General features: G+C 37.3%; 1 protein-coding gene and 1 pseudogene across 3 annotated transcripts in view; both read left to right on the top strand.

Moving 5' to 3' along the window:
* FCHSD2 (FCH and double SH3 domains 2) overlaps nt 1–27129 on the top strand; it is a 289905-nt gene that overhangs the window by 251025 nt on the left and 11751 nt on the right. For both annotated transcript variants that reach the window (XM_080816044.1, XM_080816045.1), the window contains 3 exons: nt 269–373; nt 12765–12926; nt 26235–26369. In XM_080816044.1, coding sequence (XP_080672170.1) covers nt 269–373; nt 12765–12926; nt 26235–26369 — 402 coding nt within the window. The remainder of the gene's footprint in view (nt 1–268; nt 374–12764; nt 12927–26234; nt 26370–27129) is intronic.
* On the top strand, nt 25162–25783 carry LOC308351891 (small ribosomal subunit protein uS8-like; annotated as a pseudogene). The gene is made up of 2 exons: nt 25162–25194; nt 25344–25783. The product of its transcript is annotated as a small ribosomal subunit protein uS8-like (transcript).

Here is a 27129-nt window from a genome sequence, read left to right as displayed (position 1 = left end):
GTCAGTTTCCTGGTTTTTATATTGTAGTATTCTATAAGTTGTTGCCTTGGGTGAAGGGGTGGGGGGACTTTCTGTACTACTTTTGCAACTTTGTATAATTATATCTAGATGGTTTTTTTAAATTAACAAATAAGTGAAAAAAAACGTTGAAAGAGGAATTGTGACCACTTGTCACTGAAGCCTAGTAAATTACTTGAATACTGTAATCACTTAAGCAAAAAAAGACAAAAAGAAAAAACAGTCATCATTTTCCTGTTTTCTTTAATAGGTTCTAGATGATCTGGAATGTCATGGAGTTGCAGTGTCAGAACAAAGCCGAGCAGAGCTGGAACAGAAAATAGATGAAGCCAGAGAAAATATTCGTAAAGCAGAGGTGAGGTGGCAGCTCACTGGGGCATTTTCCCCAGCTCCAACAATATAACAGCTGTGGTGTATACCTGTAGAATTCAGCTGCTATCCACTGCTTAATTTGAAGATGACTCAGCATCTTTATCTGTGTCCGGAGTTTTATTTTTGATACCTGCTTCCTGCAAGACAGTATATGTAACAAAGACACTGAACCTGTAATCTAGAGGTTTTATAATAAAGAAAAATTAACAGAAGAGTTATACCACGATAAAGATACTAATTTTAAAGTTTTCACAAGGAACATAATAAATCAGTCAAATTAATGGCATAAATTGATATATATATATATATTCAGAGCCTTGAAAAGTCCTCCCCAATAATGGGAGGTTCACTGGTTCAGGGGCAAAATCTGCTTTTAAAAAGAGAGACTTGGTTAAGTGTCTGCTTAAGGCAAAAAAAACCTAACAACAATAGATTTTCATCTTTTGGTGAGGGATCATGGAACCCTTTTGAGGATTGTGTATGAAAGTGTGAAACCTTCTCTCCCACAAAAAAAAAATACACATTTTTGTGTACAGTGTCCTGAAGTGCATGTACCCTAGAGTAATATTCCCTGACCTAGTGGCAGAGAGGTTGAGATGGAAAGAAAGACATTATTTGCAAAGGCGGAAGACATAGGATACAATTTGGCAGTTGGATTTGTTTCGAGTGGAGGTTTTTTGAAGAAATAATGGTAGGAAGTAAGCAAAAATTATTGTAGTTAGGACCAGTTCATGGATGACCTGTGCACACTTGTGTATAGTTACCTACCCAGTGCAACATGTTGAAGGGATGTTAGAAAGTAGACATCTTAGAAAAACAGACTATCCAGACCTCAAGGAGAATATTTTCCTGTTAGGAAGGCATAAAGAGTGCCAAAGATAGCTGAGACTGTAAAACATAAATGCCGAGGCGTGGTCCACACAGGTATACTTAATACTTAAGGAACCCAGAGGACACAGAGACCACTGTGGGAGAAGTTGTCAGGGCAGGTAACACAGAAGAGGTAGAATTTGAGATGGGTGTTGACAGATGAGCAGTATTTAATTAGAGAAACAGGCATAGCACAAGATTTATGGCATGTAATGTCGAGAGGCGTAGCTTGAACCAAAAGAAGAAGGAGGAAGATTTGAGCCTGGCATTGGGAAATACTCTCTAATAGTCATTTGCCCAATAAGAGAAGAAGTTCCCCTGGGACACAGTGTAGCACTGTAGGTGTACAAGATACCGCCAGGGTCTCTCTACAAGAGATTGGTTGAGGGTTAATCTAAACTAGTGATTTTCATATATGCCCTCAGGACTCTAGAGGTTTTGAGGAATTATTTCAGTGGTTGGTTGAGGGGGAAGGGGGTGGTGAGGGGAGAGGCAGCTTAGGCAAACAGAGGGAATGTGAGCATGTTTTTGGCACAACCCCACGGAAGTGATCTGAACCAGGAAGGCTTGCCATCTGCCTGGTATAGAGAAACCCCAGTAAACCCAACTTGCCTTTGTCCCTGACACATGATCCACTGCCTCTACAGTGAAGAGGGCAGGGTGTACAATAAATAGCCATTTTCCACTCTGAACTCAGGGTCAGGCTAAGCCACTACCCTAGGGTACCAGCCAAGTACTGCTGGCAGGCCTTCGCCTGGTCTGAGAGACACTGGCCTGTGTATGAGTTTCTCCTGCTGTTTGTTTCTCCATACTCTGAGTGAAGCCAGTTTCAGAGCCCTGGTGGAACAGGACAAGTCTCAGAAGTTTTCTGAAGGGTGTGTTCTGTCTTGTATTTTCTATTTCCAGACTCCCTCCATGGTGTTACTGTCTGGTACCATCCCTCCACCAAACCCCCCAGGAGTAGCAGTAGTAGGTATTGGTCACACAAGTCTGCATTTAGGCTCAATGACCTGTTATTTCCGTGAGTGTGCTAAACAGCCCTGTGTTTGTTAGCTTAAAGCTAAAAATATGAAGTGAGATTCCCACAACAGATTGTCTTATTTTTCCTAATACCAGTATTTGAGTCTGCATTCTCAGAGATAATTTCTTTACCAAAAATACGGAATATGCTAAAAACCATGATGCTGGATCTATTATCTCAGCTTTAAATATCTATGAAATATAGTTAATCCTACTATGATCTTAAAATGATCTCTCATTTGATTTTCACATATCAGGTATAAAGAATAACCCAGCTAAAATTAGATGGCAAATATGGGAGTGTAGTATTGGGGTAGTACTTACCAGATGGTCATAATGAGGTTTTTGGATAGACTTGACCACAAGAAACTTCAAAAGAATTGACATTAGTAGTTTGTGTAGACTCCTTCTTTCTTCCCTTTGTTTGTATATCATTTGCATTGGATTTTCTCTTTCCGTTTAGTAGTTATTTACTTTATTATAAATACCTAATCAAAAGGGGAAAAGCTGGTTAAAATTCCATTATATCCTTCATGTTTGGTTTATAACTCCTACCAACATGAGTGTTACTCTTCCTTGTTGACTAATCTACGTTATCCAGTCTTTTTTTTTTTTTTTTTAAAGATTTTATTTATTTATTTGACAGGCAGAGAGAGAGGGAGGAAGCAGGCTCCCCGCTGAGCAGAAAGCCCGATGCGGGGCTCGATCCCAGGACTCTGGGATCATGACCTGAGCCGAAGGCAGAGGCCCAACCCACTGAGCCACCCAGGCGCCCCCTATCCAGTCTTTTCTATATTGTGTTGCCATTCAGTGTTGCCAACTAGAATAAAAGCCTTCATGGCACTCAGTAATAAACTTTTTCCAAACATAAGAAATCAAAATATAAATGGTCTGTGCTTTTCCAAAGAATAGGGTTTATATGTGATTAATTAATTATTGGCTGGTTAATGTGTCACAAATTTGCTAACTGATTAGCTTAACAAATACTTAATGAATACCTGCCATGTGCTAGATAGTGATGAGTATACTGTACACACAGAGATGAACTGTACACACAGAGATGAACACACTATTGTTCTATTGTTAGGATCTCTATGTTAGTCACAAAGATCTTTGTATTAGATGTGGTACTGTTTGCAGCCACTGACAAATTCAAGAATTGAAACAAAGCAATAGCTGCTTAAGTTAAAATTTAATAACAGTCTTCTTAACCTGGTATTTAGGTATTTGAATTTTTTGAAATGCCTTTTGTCACGCAGACACACACATTCTTCATCTGACTTAGCATTCCTCTTTTAAACGTAGCTTGCCAAGAGACCAAGAATTTTAAATACCATCTTTTTGGAAGCTGTACGTGACTTTGTTGTTCCAGAACACAATTATTTTTTGCATGTTTAGATTTTTCCTTTTATTTGGGTTGAGGGCAGTTCTCTTTTTTTTTGACAGCGAGGAGACACAAAGAGGAGAAATTTAATGTAAGAAGTCAAAGATACTCAGAAATTTTTAGTAACTCACATTTGGGTGAGGCCTCCTGAAGGAACTATAGACGATATGATTCTTTCTTTAAGATATTAACTATATTGGGGCGCCTGGGTGGCTTAGTGGGTTAAGCCTCTTTCTTCAGCTCAGGTCATGATCCCAGGGTCCTGGGATCGAGCCCCATGTTGGCCTGGGCTCTCTGCTCAGCGGGGAGCCTGCTTCCTCCTCTCTCTGCCTGCTTCTCTGCCTACGTGTGATCTCTGTCTGTCAAATAAATAAATAAAATCTTTTAAAAAAAAGATATTAACTATATTTTTATTTATTTATTTTTTAGATTTTATTTATTTATTTATTCGTCAGAGAGAGAGAAAGAGTGAGAGAGAGAGAGCACAAGCAGGCAGAGCTGCAGGCAGAGACAGAGAGAGAAGCAGGCTCCCCGCCGAGCAAAGAGCCCAGTGCGGGACTCGATCCCAGGACCCTCGGACCATGACCCGAGCTGAAGGCAGCAGCTTAACCAACTGAGCCACCCAGGCGTCCCAAGATATTAACTATATTTTTAAAATCTGAATTGAATGTACATTTGAAAGCCAAAGTACATTAACAAGGTGAATTAACAAAACCAAGAAATATCACTTATTATCTATATAAACACATTTTCGTAGATAACATTTTCTCTTAAATTGTCATCCTATAAGGTTCTGTTGGGAATTCAGAATTATGTCATCCTTGTACCTCAGTGACTCAAAAAATGATAATTAATACCCTTGCCAGCATGCGATAGGAGAAACCTAAAAATTTCAGTTGCATAAAATGTGAAGCCTCATCCACCTCAAGATTAAGGAAATACTAAGGATGAGCCTGTTATAAAAACAGAATTTCCAGTCATGTTATATCCAGATTTACATCACCTCTGGGTCTGTTATTGCAGGTTTTCACTGTGCTCATGTAACATAATATGTCAGCAGACCTTTTGACTAATCACTTTCTTTCATTTTTATTGTGAAAATTTTCAACAACATATAAAAGATGAAGAGTAAATACATATTTCCCAATATGCTAAATTCAACCATTGATATTTTGCAATATTGGCTTTATATGTTTGTTTCTATTCTATAAAATAGAAGTTAAAGCTAGAGGCCTGACTAGGTGCTCTATGCAAACAATGAGTCATGGAACACTACATCAAAAACTATGATGTACTGTGTGGTAACTAACATAACAATAAATTTTTTAAAAAAATCTCGAGGCCATGGGGCACCTGGGTGGCTCAGTTGGTTGAGCGACTGCCTTCAGCTCAGGTCATGATCCTGGAGTCCCAGGATCAAGTCCCACATTGGGCTCCCAGCTCCACGGGGAGTCTGCTTCTCCCTCTGACCTTCTCCTTGTTTATACTCTCTCTCACTGTCTCTCTCTCAAATAAATAAATAAAATGTTTTAAAAAATAAAATAAAAATCTCGAGGCCTGATTTGGATGAGTGCTTTAGGCAAGAATACTTCATAGATGATACTGTTTTTCATCACATGGATGTTTTTATCAAGTTAATCAACTCTATTAATGATGCTATTAGTAGTCACCTAATTAGGTGGTGCTACCAGGCCTTCCAGCTGTTAAAGTTCCTCTTTTTGTACTTGCAGCTAGCAAGTACTGGTCACCTCCAGTAGGGGCAAATGGGTATTTTTCACTCTTACTTACTTTACTCATTATGATTTCATGGAATTTTAAAAATCAGCTATATCAAGGTATAATATATAAACAATAACATGAAACCATTTCAAGTGAAGGGTTTGGTGAGCTTGGACAATTGCATCTCCCTTAATATTCACCACCACAATCAAGGTGTCAAATATTTCTGTCATCCCCCCAAAGTTCTCTTGTGACCAGGCAACAACTGACCTGCTTTCTATCATATAGGTTAGTTCAGCTTCAACTACATGAATATTAGATTACTTGATATCGTCCTACACATCACATGCAAAGATCACCCCTCACATTTTCATCCAGCCTTACTTTTTGTCTTAAGCTCAGTTTGATGAGCTAGTATATACTCAAGGCCACTGATCTTTTCTTCTGTAGTATGTAAACTACTGTTAAGGCCATCCTGTGAATATTTATTTCAGATATTACAGTTTCAGCTCTGTAAGTTCTGTTTGGTTCTTTATATTCTCTTTATATTCCCAGTTCATGCCCGTCTACCTTCATGTTTTCCTTTAAATCCTTAAGTGTATTTATAATAATCCTTGTCGGCTCTTTCCATCATATCTGTTATTTCTTTGTCTCTTTCTTATTGATTAATTTTTTCCTTTAGTTATGGCTCATGTTTTTCTGCTTTTCAAATACCTAGTAGAAATTGTGTTTGGTTATTGAATCTGAATTCTTCTTTCTTTTTTAAAGGCTACTGAGTTTTGTTCTGACAGCCATGTCAGCTCCAGATCAGTTTAATCCTTTGGAGTTTGATTTTTAAGTTTTGTTTGGGTTGGTTTAGAATAGCCTTTCCAGTAGGGCAAATTTAGCCCTATTGCCAGTGCATTTCCTTTCTGTAGTTTCTTGTTATGCCATAAGTACCCAATAAGGTTTCTCAGTCTGGCTGGATAGAACTATGATATCTTTCAGCCCTGGGAATTTTTCAGTTCACAGCTCTGTGGTAGATATTTTTTCCTCACGTCATTATCCTTTACTTCTCCTCATAGGGTCAGTCCCACCTTATATATTCTCAATTTATTGTAGATTTTTATTAATTTCATCTATTTTCCATTATAGATGGCCTCTTTTAAGCCCCATAGTGTCTAAATTCAGCCAGTGAGAGTCCATTTAGGCTTCCGTGTCCTTTTGATGTTATTCCCATTAGTGTTTAAACAGTTCCTGCTTTCTCACACAGGCTTGCTATCATAGACTCACCTTGTATTCTCCCTGATCAGACTTAGAATTAAGTCTGATTCTCCATGGAGCTCTGATTTCTATTAATAGAGGATTGTAGTTAGACACCCAGGTCTAGGATGTGAAGGTGCTTATTGTAATGAGTATCATTTATGTCTTGGCCCTTTCTTTGTTTTCGGAGCTAGAAGTTTATTGTTATTTTTTTTTAATCATGAGTTCATGTTGTTATTTCCAATTAAAATTTAAAATTAGGAGGATTTTGTTGAATTTCTTTGATTTTATATTTGTCTTTTTTTGCTTATGTTCAAAATTTTATAACAATATTTTGTTTTATCCTGCAATATACTGAAGTTTCAGAATTGCAATGGAAATATTATTAATGGTAAACTTGAGCAAAATTTAAGATTTCTTTGCAGTTTGTTTTGAATGTAGACTGTCTCCACAAGATTTCTGCTTCTGGTGGTAAGAAACTAGCTCATATTAGACTAATTCTCCTTTAGATAAGAGTCATTAACCTGGGGCAAAAATACTTAATAGAACTGGAAGATATCCAAGCCATGTAAAAACTAGAAAGACCCTTAAAAGAATGGGACTGTACTTGGAGATATGTACAGTAAGCAGCTCTTTGCGACAAGGGGCTGCATGACTAGAATTCAAGCACAGAGCCTTGGTCTTACTGGCTTGAGGATGAATGTTAGGGAGCTCTCAAGTTTGCATATATGTAAATAACTTGCAAATCCTCAGCCAAACCTGGATAAATTTGTGGAGCAGAAACTCCCAGAAGCTTGACAGGAAATAGTAGTTGGAAGGCAAAATAACTGAGCCAAAATTTTAGCTGTTGCTCACCATGGGGAGTAACATTAACCATTAAAATATTGGTGTGGCTATAATATCAGACAACATAGACTACAGGACAAGAAATATTAAAAGGGATAATTTATAATGATTAAAAGTAAGGTTGTCATTATCTTTTCCATCAAGAAGACACAACAATTCTGAATGTGTTGTAGCTAATAATGGAGCAACTAAATACTGAAGCAAAAAACTGACAGAACTGAAAGAAGAAATAGATATATCTACAATGGTAGTCAGAGATGTCAACATTCCTTTCAGTAATTAGAACAAGGGGCTAGAAAATCAGCAAGGATCAAGGCTTGAACAACCCTGTCAACCAACTTTACCTAATTGGCATGTGTAGAACACCCCATAATGATAGAGTACTTATTCTTTTAAAGTACACACAGAACATTCAGCAAGACCATATACTAGACCATAAACCAGTGTCAGTTAGTTTAAAAGTATTGCTGTCACTCTGAGTATGTTCTCGGACCCATCAGAATTAAATTAAAAATCAATAATAAATACCTGAAAAATCTCCAGATATTTGGAAATTAAATTATTTAGGCACAACCTTTGGCTACCTTAAAACACACACACACACACACACCCAGCTTTATGGCAAAAACGACTTACTGTCTCTCACCATTCTGGGTGTTGACTGTGCATTTGTTTTGCAGGTTTTTCCTGAGATTACTCAAGGAGCTACATTCATCCAGAGGGTCTGCTAGAGCGCTGAGCCTTTTTTCCAAATGGTCTTTCGTCCTCAAATATGCTAAACTAGGCTTCCGTACATGGTGGAGACACATTCCCAGAAATCAGGCTTAATTGCACTTAATCAGATCTCTGCTAGAATCAAATTTGCATATGGTCCATCAAAGATCACATGAATAAGCAGAGAATCAATGTGGGAGGGGACAATGTGGATAGCAAGAGGCATGATTCATTGGCAGTAACATTTTACCAAAATTGTTAGGACCTTGTTAAATCATTTTTATCATCTGTAAAATGGAGTTTATGATATCCATCCCTAGAATTGTTGTGTGGATTAAATGAAATAATCATATAGTTCCTAATACATGTGATAAAAGTTGTTTGGAGTGTTTTTTTTAAGATACCAAAGGTAATTTAGAGTGGCAAATACTATCATTTTATTCATTTATTTATTTTCATTCATTTCCTATTACACCAAGATTATGTATTTTAAAAGAACTGGCTTTTAAAACATCATTTTAAAAAGCTCTATCTTAAAAAAAAAAAAAAGGCTCTATCTTTTCACAAATTCTAAAATGATTTGGTCAAGTAGTATCTGGGATGCAATCAAGTTACAGAGACTTGTGCTCTGCAAATTTTAATCAACTGGTAAATCATCAAAATTCATTTGAAAACCCTGGAAAATTCTTCTTTTAAATAGTTGATAAAATATAAACAGTTGGAACTCTGAAGGAAAGATAGCTATGATTATTCTGGAGCTATAATCTAAAAATCTAACTTTGCAAATGCCATGCTCATCAGCTGTTTGGTAAAGTACTGACAAAAATATGTCTTATGAAAATGAAATTACTTGGTATTGAAAAAAACAATATATTGATATATCTCTCCCTCCTTCTCATTCTTGCTCTCACTCTTTCTCCTTTTTTGTTGTGTATCTCTGCTTCTGCAGTTAAATGACTTAGATTTATGATTTCCAAGAAGGAGTTGTTGGTTCACTCTTCTTTCCTAGAACATTTTATTGCCTGTATTAGTTTAAAATGCATACTAGAATGGTGCAAAGACAACTGGATATTTACTTGCAGAAGAATGAAGTTGGGCCCCTACCTCATACCATATACAAAAATAAACTTGAAATGATCAAACACCTAAATATAACAGCAGAAGCTATAAAGCACTCACAAGAAACCATAGGAGTAAATCTTTGTGACCTTGGATTAATTTCTTAGATATGAAACCAAAAGCCCAAGCAACAAAAGAAAAAAATAGATAAATTGGATTTTATCAAAATTAAAAACTTTGTTCTTCAAAAGATACAATCAAGAAAGTGAAGGTGGCTGGGTGACAGACATTGGGAAGGGTGAGTATGTTCTATGGTGAGCACTGTGAACTGTGTAAGACTGAAGAATCACAGACCTGTCCCCCAAAACAAAGACTACATTATATGTTAATTTTTTAAGAAAGTAAAAAAAAAAAAAAAAATTAGATCGAGTAGACATAAAAATAAAAGATAAAATTAAAAAAGAGAAGTGAAAGACAGGGGCACCTGGGAGGCTCAGCCGGTTAAGCATCTGCTTTCGGCTCAGGTCATGATCCTGGGGTCCTGGGATTGAGCCCCACGTCGAGCTCCCTGCTCAGTGGGGAGCCTGCTTCTCCCTCTCTCTCAGCAGCTCCCCCTCCTTGTATGCACGCTCGTTCTCTCTCTCTCTCTCTCTCTGCCAAATAAATAAAAAGTCTTTTAAAAAGTGAAAGACAACCCACAGGATGGGAAAAAATATCTGTAAATCATGTATCTGATGAGAGATTTTTATTTAGAATACAGAAAAACTCTTAGAATAAAGACAAAGACAAAATAAAAAGAACATTAAAAAGACAACCCATTTTAAAAATGAGCAAAGTAACTGAATAGACAGACATTTCTCTGAGAAGATAGATAGATGACCAATAAGTCCATGAAAAGATGCTTATTACATCATTAGTCATCAAGGAAATACAAATCAATACTACAATGAGATACTACTTCACACCCACTAGGATGGCTAGAATCGAAAAGGCAGACATTAACCAGTACCTTTCAGGATGTGGAGAAACGTTTACCCTCTTACCCTGCTGGTGGGATTGTCAAATGAGGCAGCTGCTTTGGAAAACAATCTGGCATTTTCCCAAGTGGTTAAACATCGCATGATTTTATGACCAAGCAATTTCAGTCCGAAGTATATGCACATATACAGAGAAATGAAAGCATGTTTACACAAAAACTTGTACACTAATGTTTAAAGAAACATTATTCATATTAGGCAAAAAAATTGAAATAACCCAAATGTCTATCAGCTGACAAATTGAGTTGTTGGTTATTTGATTCTGCTAGAATCAGGATGTTATTTGGCCATAAAAAGGAATGAAATACTGACACATGCTACACCATACATGCTACAACATGAAAACACGATGCTGAGTGAAAGAAGCTAGACACAAAAGGCCACATATTATATGGTTCTATTTATATTAAATGTTCAGAATAGTCAAATCTGTAGAGAGAGAAAGTAGAATAGTAACTGGAATAAGGGATAAGGGAGCAATGGTTAAAGGATTATGGGGTTTCTTTTGGAGGTAATTAAAATGTTCTAAAATTCATTGTGGTAATAGTGGCACATATCTGTGAATATACCCTTAGTCATTGAACTGTACACTTTATTTTATTTTTTAAGATTTTACTTATTTGTCAGAGAGCAGGAGAGAGAGAGCTCAAACAGGCACAGAGGCAGGCAGAGGGAGAAGCAGGCTCCCCGCCAAGCAGGGAGCCCGATGCGGGACTCGATCCCAGGACCCTAGATCTTGACCTGAGCCGAAGGCAGATGCTAAACCAACTAACCCACCCAGGTGTCCCTGAACTGTACACTGTAAATGGGTGAATTTTATAGTATATGTAAGCTTTAGCTCAGTAAAGCTATTACCAAAATAATTATTAGAAGAATAAATATATTTTTGTAAGGCTGTTTACCAAATTGTGTACCTCCAAGCTAAAAACTTTGATTACTTTATCTAAGGATTTGTATGATATTCAAAACCACTGAATTGTACACTTTAAAATTATTCAGATGGCAGTTTATGTAACATGAATTTTATCTCATTTTTTAAAGTATTTCGAGAGAGAGAGAGTAGGGGGAGGGGAAGAAGGAGAGGGAAGGAATTTCAAGCAGACTCCCCACTGAGTGCAAAGCCTAATGTGGAGCTCAGTCTCACAACCTTGAGATCATGACCAGAACTGAAATCCAAAGTCAGATGCTTAACCGACTAAACCACCCAGGTGCCCCAATTTTATCTCAGTTTTTAAAAATCTGTATGCTTAAAAATCTTAGGAATACAAAATAAATTCAGCAATGAGAGCTCAAGTGAAACAAGTCAGAGCTTAGGTCATTTTTTTTTCTACGCTCCACATCCAACATGGGCTTGAACTCAGAACCCTGAGATTAAGAGTCGCATACTCTACCAAGGGAGCCAACCAGGTGCCTATAGAGCTCAGATCAATTTGATACCAGCTTCTGCAGCTAAGAATCCAGAGAGTGATCAGAATTGCATACCACCTGGGCTCAGTGAGCACACTTGTTTGTCCAAAAGTCCCATAGAAAGGCCATGAAGTGAAGGTTGAAATTTATCAAACAATCCAAATCTTCTCACTGGAATCTTAAAGTGTTGAAGGAAGAGACCATCTCTCTATTATGCAGAAAAATGAAGCTGAATTTACTACTTGCTAAGCAAAAGAGAACAATACTTAAAAATACAGTCTCTCTGAAGAAACAGAACTATATCTAAGGTTTTGAGAAATGTGGATTTCAGGGATTGGCAGATTTTCAGAATTTACGGATTGGTTCACTTGCGGCAATGCTATCTAGGGATGGGTGGGCTGTGGGAAGCAGGAGTGGGAACCTGACTACTGGTGGTGGCTGGTGTGAGGCTGTCCCTGCCTGGCTTCCTTGCAGAGACTCGGCTGTTGGATCCACACAGGTTCAAACTGGTTCTATGGTTACTTGCTTATGGCTTGGAACACAACTCAGAGAACAAGCAGTCTTTCAGTTCCTTGAATTTGGAGACTAGGAACTTTATGTTTTCTATCTCTTACTGTTTCTGACAGCTACACCATAATTTAATTCAGATCTTTATCCAGTAGTTCAGTCAGGAGTCACTGAAGTTTTTAACCAGGGGAGTGACATGATGAGATCGTTTGAAAACTTTAAGTCTAGGAGATGGGTTAGAAGGCTGTGGAACATGCTAGATTTTAGGATGTCTGAGGCATAGCCTTATTAAAAGGAAAAGAATGCAGACTTTATGGTATATCTTCCTGTACAGAAGTTCTGTTGATGTATCTTGTCAAAATGAAAGTGTGCCATTTACCCTCATTTATGTTCTGGGTTTCCTCCCTTCTTTCCAAGTGAAAAATTAACATTTATCCCAAGGTAGCATTGCTAGTAAATATCAAGATTATTCTAATTAGTAAATCAGAAATAACTTTAAAAAAAACACACACATTGATTTGAGGGGAAAAAAATGCCTTGATTTCTGACCATTTCCTTGGTTTTCTTAGATAATTAAGTTGAAAGCTGAAGCCCGGCTGGACCTGCTAAAGCAGATCGGTGTTTCTGTGGACACGTGGCTGAAGAGTGCAATGAATCAAGTAATGGAAGAACTGGAAAATGAACGATGGGCTCGCCTTCCTGCAGTGGCAAACAATGGCACTTTACACTCGGTAGGGTTTCTCTTCTTGGCTGTGATGGCTGTGATGGCTGTGACATTTGAAGGATGCCATTCTCTGACTGTGTAACCAAACCTGAAAATAGCCAAAATTTAAAAGAAAAAATAATGGTCTTGCTAGCAGTTTGGTGTCTTTGCCTTACCCTATCACTAACTGAATTAAACTTGGTACAGCAAGAGGAAAAAAGTCATGCTTTTTTTTTTTTTTTTAACCGTGCAGTGAAGAACATATTATCACTTGTTGGTTTATCCGTACCACTTTACCAAACTCCTTATCCCATTCAAGAAGAGAGATGCTTCTTGTCCAGAAGTAGCAGAGTAAAAATTTTAATCTAGAGTTTCTGAAGTGCTCAGAGGTCTTCTCTAGTACAAATGAAAACTAAGATGCAGAGAGTCATAAACAGTCTCAAAGAAGGGAAGGGAACACTTCTGGTCTGTGGCATATTTAATCTGTTTGATTCGCAAGGGCTTTCACGCTCTGCTCACTGTATCGTCATCAGAGACACAGGGCAGGGATGGTGTGACAAACAAGGGCACAGCTCAAGCTGGTGTTTTCTTGCTTCAAGTCCAGAGCTGTTTCTACTCTGATGTCATCCACTTCAACCTCAGTTTTTCATGTTGGAGATCTGAGTGCCAGAAAAGTTCTGTGATTTCCATGTTACTACATGAGTGGATATATGATTTCTAGCTGGTCAGCCAAAGTAGTTCCTGCTGCTGCCTCCCCACCCATTACTCTCTCTCTCTCATCCTGTTTATTTCCCTATGGCATTTATTACAGTCTGTCCTTGCTTTCTTTTTTTGTCTTCTTTGTCTGTCTTCCTCCCTGGAATGTAATGTCCATGTCTGCCTGATTCACTGCTCTGCACAGCAAAGTGCCTGGCACATAGTAGGTACTCAGTAAATATCTGCTGAAGGAAGAAATGAAAGGTCAGATGGATGAATAGATGGAATAGTGGCAAACTAAAAGCTAAAACTTTACTCTCTCTACTTCTGACTATACCCACAGTGCTTCTTCAGTGCTTATGCCCTTCAGATAAAAGGGATCCTTGCTAGAGAAATTGGCTGAAGTTTAAGAACATTCCTCAAAGTTTTGTCAATTTTTTTACATAACATTCTGATTTTCTAATGGGAATACACTTGCACCTTTAAAGAAGATTGTGTATGGTTGTGGTGTTTTTTTTTTTTAAGATTTTATTTATTTATTTGACAGAGATCACAAGCAGGCAGAGAGGCAGGCAGAGAGAGAGGGGGAGGCAGGCTCCCTGCCAAGCAGAGAGCCCGATGTGGGGCTCGATCCCAGGATCCTGGGATCATGACCTGAGCCGAAGGCAGAGGCTTTAACCCACTGAGCCACCCAGGCGCCCTATGGTGGTACATTTTAAGGAAAAGCAGTCTACTGAAAGTTTATTTTTGTTTTACTATTAATGGTAATCCAGCTAAGGAAAGTAGGCACACATCACCCACTTGACTTTGGGGTTAGAAGAGCTTGCCCTGTTTTCAATACGACAGATTTGCTCCACCTCATGGAATATCCCTTCCTAACACAATTCCCATCTGCTTCAGGTTATTTTGTTGTACAGAACTTAAGATGACAGCAAATTCCAGACACAAACTTTCTTACGGCATCTTCGGCGGCACTGTTGGAAACCAATCAAACATGTGATTTCTCTTGGACTAGTACCTTTTCTAACTAACTCAGCTGAGAAGGCATTTATCCCCTCAGTTCTTGCCTACTTCCTGGGTATGTTGGAAATGAACTAAACTTGGTCTCTCTCCTCAAAGAGCGTAGCTGGTAGAGCAGATAGACCTTTATAGATCTTAGTGATACATGGCAGTGTATGACTGGGCTACTCTGTGCCAAACTTGAAATTGCTTGCTCCTAACTCATCAACACCTTGGAAAAAAAGCCACTTCTCTCTGGGTTTCAGAGAGAAAATTACGTTAAATGATTCTAAGATCCCCTCCAATTCCAAAATTTTATGATTTTGTGAAATGTTAACAAAAAAGCTCAGTACCAGATAGAAAAATAGGAAAGATGTTTGCCCCATGAAGGAAATGTGAGTTGAGATAGTCCTTGAAGAATTTCAACAGGAGATAAAGAAGGGCTTCTGAGTGTGAAGGAAGGAAATGAAAGAGATATGCCTAGTACAGTCTGTCAATGAGTAGTACATTCTGATAGTAAGGGTTGAGAACTGTCCAAAGATATCAGCTCATGTAGGAACATCATATCCTCTGTGAAGGGAGCATTTTGCAATCCCTTCCCCCTCTTTTCTTCCCTCTAGTCAGTATTACAGAGCCTGTGTCATCTTGCTTTCAGCTGAAGGTTATATTTTGTGGAAATTCTATTAATAATACATTAGTGCCCCTCTCATTGATGGTGTCACTTCTCCTGGTTTCAGTTACTGTGGTCAACCATGGAAGCAAGTATCTGGAAGCAGATGATCCTCCTTCTGACTTTGTCAGAAGGTCAGTAGTGGCTTCACGCTCCATTACAATGCCTACGTCATTCACCTCGCTTCATCTCATCACATAGGCATTTTATCATCACGCATCATCACAGGAAGGGTGAATATAGTATAATAAGATATTCTGAGAGAGAGAGCCCCACATTCACATAACATTACAGAATATTGTTGTAATTGTTATAATTTATTATTAGTTGTTATTTATCTCTTACTAGGCCTGATTTATAAATTAAACTGTAGCATAGGTATGTGGTGTAGGGAAAAACATAGTCTATAGAGTTTGGAACTATCTCTCGTTTCAAACATCCATAGGGGGGATCTCATAACATATTCCCCATGGATAAGGAGGAGAGGCTACTGTATAAATGAAGAAGAGATCAGACGTAGGCACAGATTTGCTAAACGAAGTCCCAGTATTTATTTAACCTGCTTTTAAATGACAACACTGAAATAATTTAGAGGGATTTGTATCTCTTCACACTGGCAGCTAGCTGGCTAGGAGCATGAAGCAGAAACACACATCTGGGGACCAAATTATTTCTTCCATTATAGATGCCAACAAAGCATTAGTCATCAAGTTTAGAGTTCCCTTCCATCTGGAAAATGTGGTTAATTCTAGTGTTAGACATTAACAGTGTAAAGGGCCTTATTAGAAGATAAATGTTTTTAAAACATACAGTCTGTTTACTTATTATAGAATAAGGAAGAAACTAAACTTCCTTGGGTATTAACTCTTTGCCTTCTGTATTTTGCTCTGGTACAGAATACAGAATTCGGAAGAAAAAGAACCACAGAATATGGCAACTTTTTTTAAAAGGAGAGCAGTCTGCTAATAGAGTTATTCAACTGATGGTTAACTAGAGCTCGTACATAACAGCCTGTGGTTAGATTGCTACCAGTAGCCCAGTCAGCCTTTCTGTCCATCATTCCTCCCTACTCTTACTTTCCTTTCTTCTCTTACTAAAAGACCATACCCAGTTTACAACGTAATTTTGAAATTGTATTAATTTTAGAACAGAAACAAGTTTTATAACTAGGTTACAAAAAAGTTAGAAAGTTAGAACAGAAACAAGTTTTATAACTAGGTTACAAAAAAGTTAGAAAGTAGAGACGAAGATGACCAAAAACTCCATTCTTCCTAACGCTACTGTTAACAACTTGATGTAATTCCATCCTCTTTCTACTCTTCTTCTTTTTTTTAAGATTTTATTTTTCACTTATTTGGGAGAGGGAGAGAGCAACCAGGGTGGTGGCAGGGAGCTGAGGGAGCAGGAAAAACAGGCTCTCCACTGAGCAGGGAGCCCGAAAAGGGCTGATCCCAGGACCCCGAGATCATGACCTGAAGCAAAGGCAGATACTTAACCAACTGAGCCACCCAGACACCCCTACCATCCTTTTTTTTTTCTTGAACATATTTCATAATAAAGTTAATTTGTGTATTTTTCCATCTAGCATTCCAATTTGCTGGATGATCTCCATAATCTTTCTTTTAATGTCTGCATAGTATTTGATCAATTCACTTAACTATTCTCTTATAGGTTCAATATTTAGATTTCTTCAAGGTATTCTAAATAAATAATACTCTAAAAATATTTGTGTATATATTTCTTTTTTCCATACAGAGGATTTTATCTGTAATATAGATTCTTAGAAGTAGAATTAATAGGTCAGGGGTACCTGGCAGACTCAGTCAGTGGAGTGTGCGACTCTTGATCTTGGGGTTGTAAGTTCAGGCCTCACATTGGATATAGAGATTACTTAAAAATAAAAAATAATTAGGTCAGAGATTTATAGATCTTTGTTTAAGATTGGTTTCTGTTCTTTTGATTATTTTCCCCTAGGTTCTCAAACTATATCTGATAGTGTTTACACAACTTCCTTGTCTCCAGCCATTTCCCCCAACTATTATACACAGACATCCTGACATCCGCTCTGTTGTGCAGCCTCCCTAAGACTGTGAGCATTTTTCAGAGTTGCATAGAAATAAATTCTGGCTTCCATTATTGGGAAGACCATGCTGAATAATGTGTTTGAAAGGCAAGGAAATTAAATATTTTTAACCATCAGGATAGTGGTTTAGTTTCCATCTGCCTCATTAATGCCTAATAGTCCTTGCAATATAATGGGCTTTGTTTTTGACATGTGAAAATCTGTTTTGGGCTTGCACTAATCCCAAAGAAAGGAAACAATGAATTTTTGTAATAAAATAAATGTAAACTGTAGAAAATAATAGAATACACCTGCAAAAATCTTCAGGCACTTCTGTGTTTACAGTTTTTCCAAATGGGCACTGGTCTTTTTATTGAATTAAATTCTATAACCCAAATAGCCCACACTACTAGTGAAACTGACATTTCATATTTTCAGTAGGATCAATTTAATTCAATTCAGCAAGCATATATTGAACCTGCACTGCCATGAGAACCTTTGCTAGGTGCTGGGAGTTACCAAACTGAGTATAATGTCTGCTGAGTTTGTAGCCACAGATTGAGAGAACCAATCTCGCTGACAGCCAGGACCAAAAGATGGGCATTGAGAAGCTGTGGAGAATTTCACTTCTAAGAGAAGTTCTTTGACTTTCTGCATAGCCATAATAACAAGTAAAGTGCCTAACATAAATCCCTATACATAGTACATGTTCAAAAATATTAATCCAAACCTCAAGATAAGTAGTTTAATTTTACCAACTAAGCTTAAAATACTAATGAAAGGAGGGAGTTCACAGATAAAGCATCTGTTCTGTACCAGGTACTATGTCAGGCACATTCATACATTATGTCAATTAATGATCACAACAGTTCTGAATGTATTTACAGATGAGAAGATAGACTTACAAGAATTAGATATCTCACCCAACAGCATACAACTAGTGTTGAAATAGCTAGGATTTGAACCCAGATACACCTGCTTCTAAAGCCTTGCTCTTTACCATACTTTCTTACTATGTGGATGACCCTTATTAATTCCTCTAACCTTTCTCATGATTCGTATAATTGCTGTGTATTCCTTTTTTTCTTTTTTCTTTGTTTTATTTTTCAGCTTCTGTTGAATCATCACTGAGTGTCCTATTTTCAATGTAATTAATGGTCTTGTAGCATCTTCAAGTACTGTGTGGCCCATTGTCATTAAAATCCCCAAGCTTTGGGACATCTGGGTGGCTCATTCAGTTAAGCATTTGTCTTCGGCTCAGGTCATGATCCCAGGGCCCTGGGATGGAGTCCGGCATTAGGCTTTCTGCTCAGCAGAGAGCCTGCTTCTGCCTCTGCCTGCCGCTCTTCCTGCTTGTGCTCGCTCTCTCTCTCTGACCAATAAAAAAATAAAATATTTTTTGAAAATAAAAAATAGGGCGCCTGGGTGGCTCAGTGGGTTAAGCCTCTGCCTTCGGCTCGGGTCATGATCTCGGGGTCCTGGGATCGAGTCCCGCATCGGGCTCTCTGCTTGGCGGGGAGCCTGCTTCCTCCTCTCTCTCTGCCTGCTTCTCTGCCTACCTGTGATCTCTGTCAAATAAATAAATAAAATCTTAAAAAAAAAAAAAGAAAAGAAAAAATAAAATTCCGTAACTTGACTGGTATTTTTTAACAACTTTGCTGAGGTATAATTAATATATAATAGGCTGTACACATTTAAAGTGTACAATTGATACATTTTGACATATGTACACACCAGTGAAAACCTTGCCACAGTTAAGATAATGAATATAACCACCACCTTCGGAAGTTTCCTGAAATTCATTTATTAGTTATCATAGCTTTTGTGTAGATTTTCTATGTAATCATATTTCCTCACCTCCTTCCAGCCCTTTAATCAACTACTGATGTGCTCTCATTATGGATATCTTGCATTTCCTAGAATTTTATATAAACAGAATCATACAATATGTACTTTTTTTTAATCTGTCTTCTTTCACTTAGCATGATTATTTTGAGGATCATGCATCTGTTGTGTGTATCGATAGTTCATTGCATTTTTTTATTGCTGAGTAGTATTCCATTGTATGAGTATATCACAGTTTATCAGTTCACCCGGTGATGGGCATTTAGGTTTCAGGGAGACTGTTACAAGTAAAATTGCTATGAACTTATGTTTTGAGCTGACCAGACAGTGGCTATATGTTTGATATTTTAAGAAACTGCCAAACTGTTTTCCAAAGTAGCTGTACCATTTTACATTCCCATCGGTAGGGTACAGGTGTTCTTGCCCACACTTAATATGGTCAGTCTTTTTAATTTTAGACATTCTGATGGGTGTGCAGTAGTGTAGCATTGTAGTTTTAATTTGCATTTCACTGATAATGTTGAATATCTTTTCATATGCTTGTTTGCTATCTCTAGATCTTTTTTGGTGAAGTGTCTGTTCAGCTCTTTTGCCCATATTTTATTGGGTTGTTTGTTTTCTTTTTACTAAGTTTTGAGAGTTCTTTTTATATTCTATATACAAACCCTTTATCAGATATATGATTAACATAATTTTCTCCTAACCAAGTCTATGGCTTATCTTTTCATTTGAACAGTATCTTTCAAAGAGCATACATCTTTAATTTTGGTGAAGTCCAACTTACTGGTTTTTTTCTCTTACAGACCATGCTGTGGTGTGGTGTGGCAGCTTTGACAAGAAGTTATGATTTCTTTGACAAATCTTTGCCAAACCCTAGGTCATAAAGGTTTTCTCCTATATTTTCTTCTAGAATTTTTATAGTTTCAGGTTATACATCTAAATCTATGATCCAGTATCTTTGTATATGGTAAGAAGAATGAGTACAAGTTCCTTTTCATTGTTGTTGAAAAGACTGTGCTTTCTCCGCTGAATTACCTTCACATCTTTGTCAAAAATCAACCATGTATGTGTGGGTTTATTTTCAGACTTTTTCCTCTGTTCCATTGATTTATTTATATAGCTTGATGCCAATACTATACTCTTTTGATTAAAGTAACTTCATAATTAGCGTTTAAGTTAGGTAGTATAAATCCTTCAACTTTTTCTCTCTCCCTTTTTTATTTTTCACTTTTAAATCCAGTTTGGTTAACCTCTAACTTTCTTCTTTCTCGAAGTTGTTTTGGATAATCAGGGTCCTTTGCATTTCCATATGAATTTAAAATCAGTTTTCTACCTACCAGGATTTTTTTTAATAGGATTGTGATGAATCTGTGGGTTAGTTTGAAGACAGTTGATATTTTAACAATGTTGAGTCTTCATTATTTATCCATTAACATAATTATCCATTAACATAATACCTCTACACTTACTTAGGTCTTTAATTTTGCTCAGCAGTATTTTGTAGCTTTCAGTATATAGGTCTTGCACATCTCTTTTTCAGATGTAACTATTTTATAGCTTTTGGTGCTATTGTAAATGGTTTTTTATTTTAATTTCCAACTGATCATTGCTAACACATGGAAATATGATTGATTTTTGCATATTGATCTTGTATCCTGCAACTCTACTGAATTCATTTATTAGTTATCATAGCTTTTGTGTAGATTTTCTATGTAATCATATTGCCTGCATATTAAGACATTTTTACTGCTTCCTTTTTTCCCCTACTGTAACAACTAGAATCTCCAGTACAATGCTGAATCAAAGTGGTGAGAGCTGACAGATGTCCTTGCCTTGTTTCTGCACTTAGGGAGAAAGCATTCAGTCTTTCATCATTAAGTATGATGTTAACAGTAGGGTTTTTGTAGATGCCCTTTACCATGTTGAGGAGTTTCCTCTATTCCTATTCAGTTTGCTGATAGCAATGAATGTTGGATCTTGTCGAATGATTTTTCTTTTCAGTTTGTTTATATGACAGATTGTATTGATAATTTTTCAGCTATTAAACCAACTTTGGATTACTAATAAACTCAACTTGAATCATGATATATTACCCTTTTTGTATTTAGAGGAATTGATTTGTTAAAATTTCCATAAGCATTTTTGTATTTCAATGCATGGCAGATACTAGTCTATAATTTTCTTTTCTTTATCTTGTAATGTTTGTCTTACAATGATTTGAAAGTATTCCTTCCCCTTCTATTTTCTGGAAACTTAATGTAAAATCATGTAGTATTTTTTTTTCCTTAAATGTTTGCTATAATTCATCAGAATAGTTATCTGAGCCTAGTTTTCTTTGTGGAAGTTTTTTTGTTTGTTTTTTGTTTTTAACAAAAAACTCAATTTCTTTAGTAGATATAGTGTTATTCAGCTTATTCTTGAGTGGACTTTGATCATTTGTGTCTTTCTAGGAATCTGTCCATTCTAAGTTGGCCAACTTTATTGAAATAAAATGTTTATAATAGTCCTTTAATATTTGGTTATCTAGAGAATCTGTAGTGCGGCATCACTTCTCATTCTTGATATTTGTGTCTCTACTTTTTTCCTGATCATTCTGCTAGAGATTTATCCATTTGATGGATCTCCATAAAGAAACAGCTTTTAACTTCATTAATTTCTTCTTTCACTATTGTTTTTCTGTTTTCTTTTGTATTGATTCCTGCTCTGGTTTTTAACCTTTATTCCAATTCATTTGGATTTGAATAGTTGTTTCTTAAGTTGAGGAAATTATTTTGCATCCCCCAGGGATCCCTGTCCTTCAGTGCATGAGGTCCAGGGTTCATATATTTTGAGCAGTTCTTTAGTTGTTTCTGAAAGGAGTTTACATCTGGTCCTTGATACTCCATCTTATCTGGAAGCAGAAATCTATGTTGCTGATATTTTCAACATCACCCTTTACAGCCTCCTTGTGTTGTATTTGGAATGATGTTCAATGTGATCAGTTCTCTGTCCAAATGAAATTCAGAGGTTCTTCTAGTCAGTTATAAGGAGCTGCCTTCCTCTATATTGAATATCACCAGATTATTTATGTAATTTCTTCTTTCCTCATCAAAAAAAAAAAAGAATGATTTATTAAGTACATTCTATATGTCCAGCATGTGTTATGGGTTTAAATATGTTACCTCATTTAATCCTTATGATAATCCTATGAAGGAGTACTTTTCTTCATTATGAGATAAGGTCATTGAAGTTGAGAAGTTAAATAATTTGCCTGAGGTCACACAACAGTAGATGGTATAGTCAGCATTCAGACTCAAGTCTGTCAGAGCCAAGGACCGAGTATTGCTTTCTAGTTCATTATAGTTCCATAAAGTTGATGAAACCCTTCAGAGGTTATTTTGCTGAGTCCAAACAGAGGGCTACTAATACCAATTCAGAAAGCTTTTTCTTATCTGCGCTTGCAAAGAGAGTAAGCATTTTACAACATCTAAGAAAGGAAAAACATTAGTACAACTAGAAAGAATAGTTTAAATTGAAGTTCTGTCAGGTGACAGGAAGGAAAAGGGCTAAGAGAACTATTGTTAAGAAACAGAGGAAGAATGTGATTTTAGAAATGCTGGGTCAAGAAAACATTGTAACAGCAAAGTTACAGAGGGTGAAAGAGGGAAAAGCAGAAGTTATTCATCAGTGACATACTCTAGAAAGCTGCTGGAGTGATGAAAAAGCACATGGCCCTGACCCCTGTTGCTGTCACTGCAACTTTTCCTTCCCTTCCATGAGAATCAAACAATGAACTCAGAAGAAAGGGGAAAGAAAGGAATGTTCAGTATCAGTGTTGCCAAGAGAAAATGTTTTGGATTGATTCCCAGTGCCACAGCACAGTGCATATTAACATTCCTTATATATTTTTGGAAACATGTTCTACCCACATTGGCTTTAATTTTAGTTTTTATAGATGTATGGGTGTTTTGTGTTGTTTTGTTGCGGTGCCCAGTTACGGGTTTTTTGTTTTTGTTATTTTTTTAAATGTCTGTAACCTTTACTAGAGTACGAAAGCAGTGTTTTCTAAGTATATGTAAATATGCTTATATTTTATGGCAGTTTCTAACATGTGATCCTCATCTTTTTTATTTAAAGATTTTATTTATTTATTTGAGAGAGAGACAGTGAGAGAGAGCATGAGAGAGGAGAAGGTCAGAGGGAGAAGCAGACTCCCCGAGGAGCTGGGAGCCTGATGCGGGACTCAATCCCAGCACTCTGGGATCATGACCTGAGCCAAAGGCAGAAGCTTTAACCCACTGAGCCACCTAGGCGCCCTAGATGAGTTATTTATAAGATGAGATGTACATAATTATCTCAACTGTGAAGAATTTCCAGGAATAGTTACAAATGAGAATATTACAAAGGCTCTGAAATGTAGGCAATACATTTGACAGGAAATAGGTACCATTTATTCTTTTAGAAGGCTCTATGGAATTGTATTAGGGAACTAGCAGTTAAGAATAGAGTCAGTTTTTTTTTTTTTTTAAGATTTTATTTATTTATTTGACAGATCACAAGTAGGCGGAGAGGCAGGCAGAGAGAGAAGGGAGGAAGCAGGCTCCCTGCTGAGCAGAGAGCCCGATGCGGGGCTCGATCCCAGGACCCTGGGATCATGACCTGAGCCGAAGGCAGAGGCTTTAACCCACTGAGCCACCCAGGCACCCCAAGAATAGAGTCAGTTTTAAACGTTAATAATTACTCAAGAGAAATCACTTTAATTCGTTAGAAAGTATAATTGGACAATATAGGCAGCCTCTACCTTGCAACTTGCTGAAAGCCAGCAAGTCTTCCCTGACCTTCTGCAAAGGCCCCCCTGCACACTCACCGTTTGGTGGTGGTGGTTTCTCCACTGTCGAGTATGAGCTCATGCAAAGCAAAGTGTGTCCTTTGTTTCATGTCTATGAGCCTCGCACAGTGTTCAGCTTATTGTAGGAATTTGATATTTCAGTTATTGTGAGGCCTAATTCTGACTATCCAGCTCTTATATCTTTAATGTTGTAAACATGCATGCCTTTGCATGTTTGAACGTGGGGAAAAGTAGCTAAGTAAATGCTTATGTGTACCTAGAGACAAAGGAACTTTTCCTGTTTTGTTTCCTATTGAATTTTTAGTTTAAAAAGTAAGACATGCTTATTCTAATAGTTCGGATAGTATAGAGTTACATAAAAAACAAGTCATCCATCTCTATTCTCCAGTCGTTGTTTTTCTTATTCTGCCTCCCCCTGTCAGATATTGATGTTCACATAAATACTATTTGTACTTTAATATCATGAATAGTACTCTAGGTAAATACATTTTTACAAACAGTTATTGAATACTGTGCTGGACATGAATAATGGAATCGTCACATGGGTACAGAATGGTTGTGAGGGTCCCTTGTTTACCCTCATGGCCTTGTGGCTGGAAACATGTGGCCATGTTTCCCAGCATCACAAGAGAATATTGTACCACATATCGCTAGCCTGGAAAGAGATCAAAATTTCAAGTATGTTTTCTACTGAATGTGTATTGCTTTCACACTATCACAAAATTGTAAGTCAAACCATTGTAAGTTGGGGACCATCTGTAAATTACATGAGATGTTCAGCACTTTATTTTTACAAAATAGTCTTTGTATTAGGTGGTTTTGCCCAACTGTGGGCTGATGTAAATGTTCTGAGCACATTTAAGGTAGGCTAGGCTAAGCTATGATGTTTAGTAGGTTAAGTGTATTGAATGCATTTTCAACTCAGGATATTTTTCGACTTATGATGGGTTTATTTGGCCATAACCCCATTGTAAGTTGAATAAGATCTACAGTCTTACCTCCTGTTGCTTTTACTTCTCCATGAGAGATTCACAAAAGTGAAGTTGCTAGATCGGGTGGTATGGTAGTTTTTAATTTCAGTAGGCTGATTTTTTTTAAGGACATATCAGTTTACATTTCTACCAACAATAGAGGAGAGCCTGTTTCTCCAAATCCTTGGTAGCATGAACATTTCCCCATATGACCAGTTTAAAATGGTAAGAGGCCTTTATTAGTATTTAACAGTGTAAAGAAAAAGGACACTGATAAAAATTTCTTATATATTTGAAAGACATTTTACTCTTGTTTTTTTTTAATGCAACTCTTTATATTGGGGTTGTGAGTTTGAGCCCCACATTGCATGTAGAGAATAGTTGAAAATAAAATCTGCTTTCCGGCAACTTTCCATGCTGCCATAATTGTGCACAGGAATGTCCTGGCACATGCTCTCAAGAGCAGTAACAATGCTGAAAAGAGGCAAAATGTCAGGTTCTTAGTAGGCCACATTCCAAAGTCATCATCTAGTTTCTCACTGTGATGGTGAACCCTGGTTACATTGGTGAATTTGAAATCATTGATAATCACGGAGCTGGAAAAATTGTTGTGAACCTCATGGGTGGTTAAACAAGTGTGGAGTGATCATCCCCAGATTTGAGATACAACTGAAAGATCTAGAAAAATGGCCGAAGAATCTGCTCCCAACCTGCCAGTTTGGTTTCATTGTACTGACAACCTCAGCTGCCATCATGAACCATGAAGAAGCAAGACAGAAACACAGGAGGGAAAATCCTGGGATCCTCTTTCTAGGGATGTAATATATTCATGCAAATAAAGTGCCTCAATGGAAAAAGAAATGAAAGAAAATCTTAGGGGTGCCTGCGTGACTCAGCCAGTTAAGCTTCCAACTCTTGGTTTCAGCTCAGGTCATGATCTCAGGGTTGTAAGATTAAGCCCTGTGTTGGACTCCATGATGGGTGTGGAACCTGCTTAAGATTCTCTCTCTCCCTCTGCCACCCCCGCCCCCAACCCTGCTGTCACATGTGCACGTGGATGCTCGCTCGCTCTCTCAAAATCTTGAAAAAAAAAAATCTTGTCTTTTCATAACAGGAGAAATGCAAGTGAGAATAGATACTTTTTTCTGTGTATAGTTGAATAAGTAAATTATATTTTGAAATAATCAGGTTTTAAGTGTTTTTTCATGCTTTCAGCCATTTTTTTGAAGTAAGGAAGCTAGCCATTGACTTCTAATTTTCTCTAGCTTAATGCAGATCCTGAAAGAGAGGAAGGAGAAGAGTTTGAAGACAATATGGATGTTTTTGATGACAGCAGTTCCAGCCCTTCTGGCACCTTAAGAAATTATCCACTCACCTGCAAAGTTGTTTATTCCTACAAGGTGTGTATTTCTCTAACCTATTGCTCATATTAAATTGTGGCAACTCTGAAGATACACGGGACTATGTCTGCCCAGCCTCTCGTACTGTGCTTACTATAAAATTGGTGTTCAGTTAACATTACAGGTAATATAACATAATGATGAACAGTCTAGGCTCTGACATCAGCCTGCCAGGATTAAAATCCTGTCTCTGCCACTTACAAGCTATATGACCATACTAGTCCCTTGGTCTCTGTGAGTCTCGGTTTTCTTACCTATATTATGGGGATAATAGGGCTAGTTTGAAGATTAAGTGAGATAACACTTATACAGCAAAGTACTTAGTACTGTGCCTGACATCTAGTAAATTTTCAGTAAGGTAATCTTACCCTTATTATCAGTTGCCTGCTTTGGCACAAGAACCCTCCATTAGGATGACTCTCCAAACTGACACTAAAAGAAAATTTATTTACAGAACAGTTTTGTTAAACTTTACTAACCACCTCTTGCTTCCATGGTAAGCAGGGACCTAGATAAATAGATGCCAGAATTTCAAGACTTGATTTGGTGTAATAGTTCTTTTTTTTAACATATAATGTATTATTTAATATACATATAATGTACAGGTCTGTGAATCATCAGTCTTACACAATTCACAACACTCACCATAGCACATACCCTCCCCAATGTCCATCACCCAACCACCCATCCCTCCCCTCCCACCCCCCAGCAACCCTTGGGTGGCGTAATAGTTCTTCACCTCTCTCACCCCTGTTCTACT

The sequence above is a fragment of the Martes martes genome, assembly GCF_963455335.1.
Source record: "Martes martes genome assembly, chromosome: 10".
In the NCBI taxonomy this organism is placed as follows: domain Eukaryota; kingdom Metazoa; phylum Chordata; class Mammalia; order Carnivora; family Mustelidae; genus Martes; species Martes martes.
Note: the sequence above shows the minus strand (reverse complement) of the source record. Positions and strands in the feature narration are given on the sequence as shown.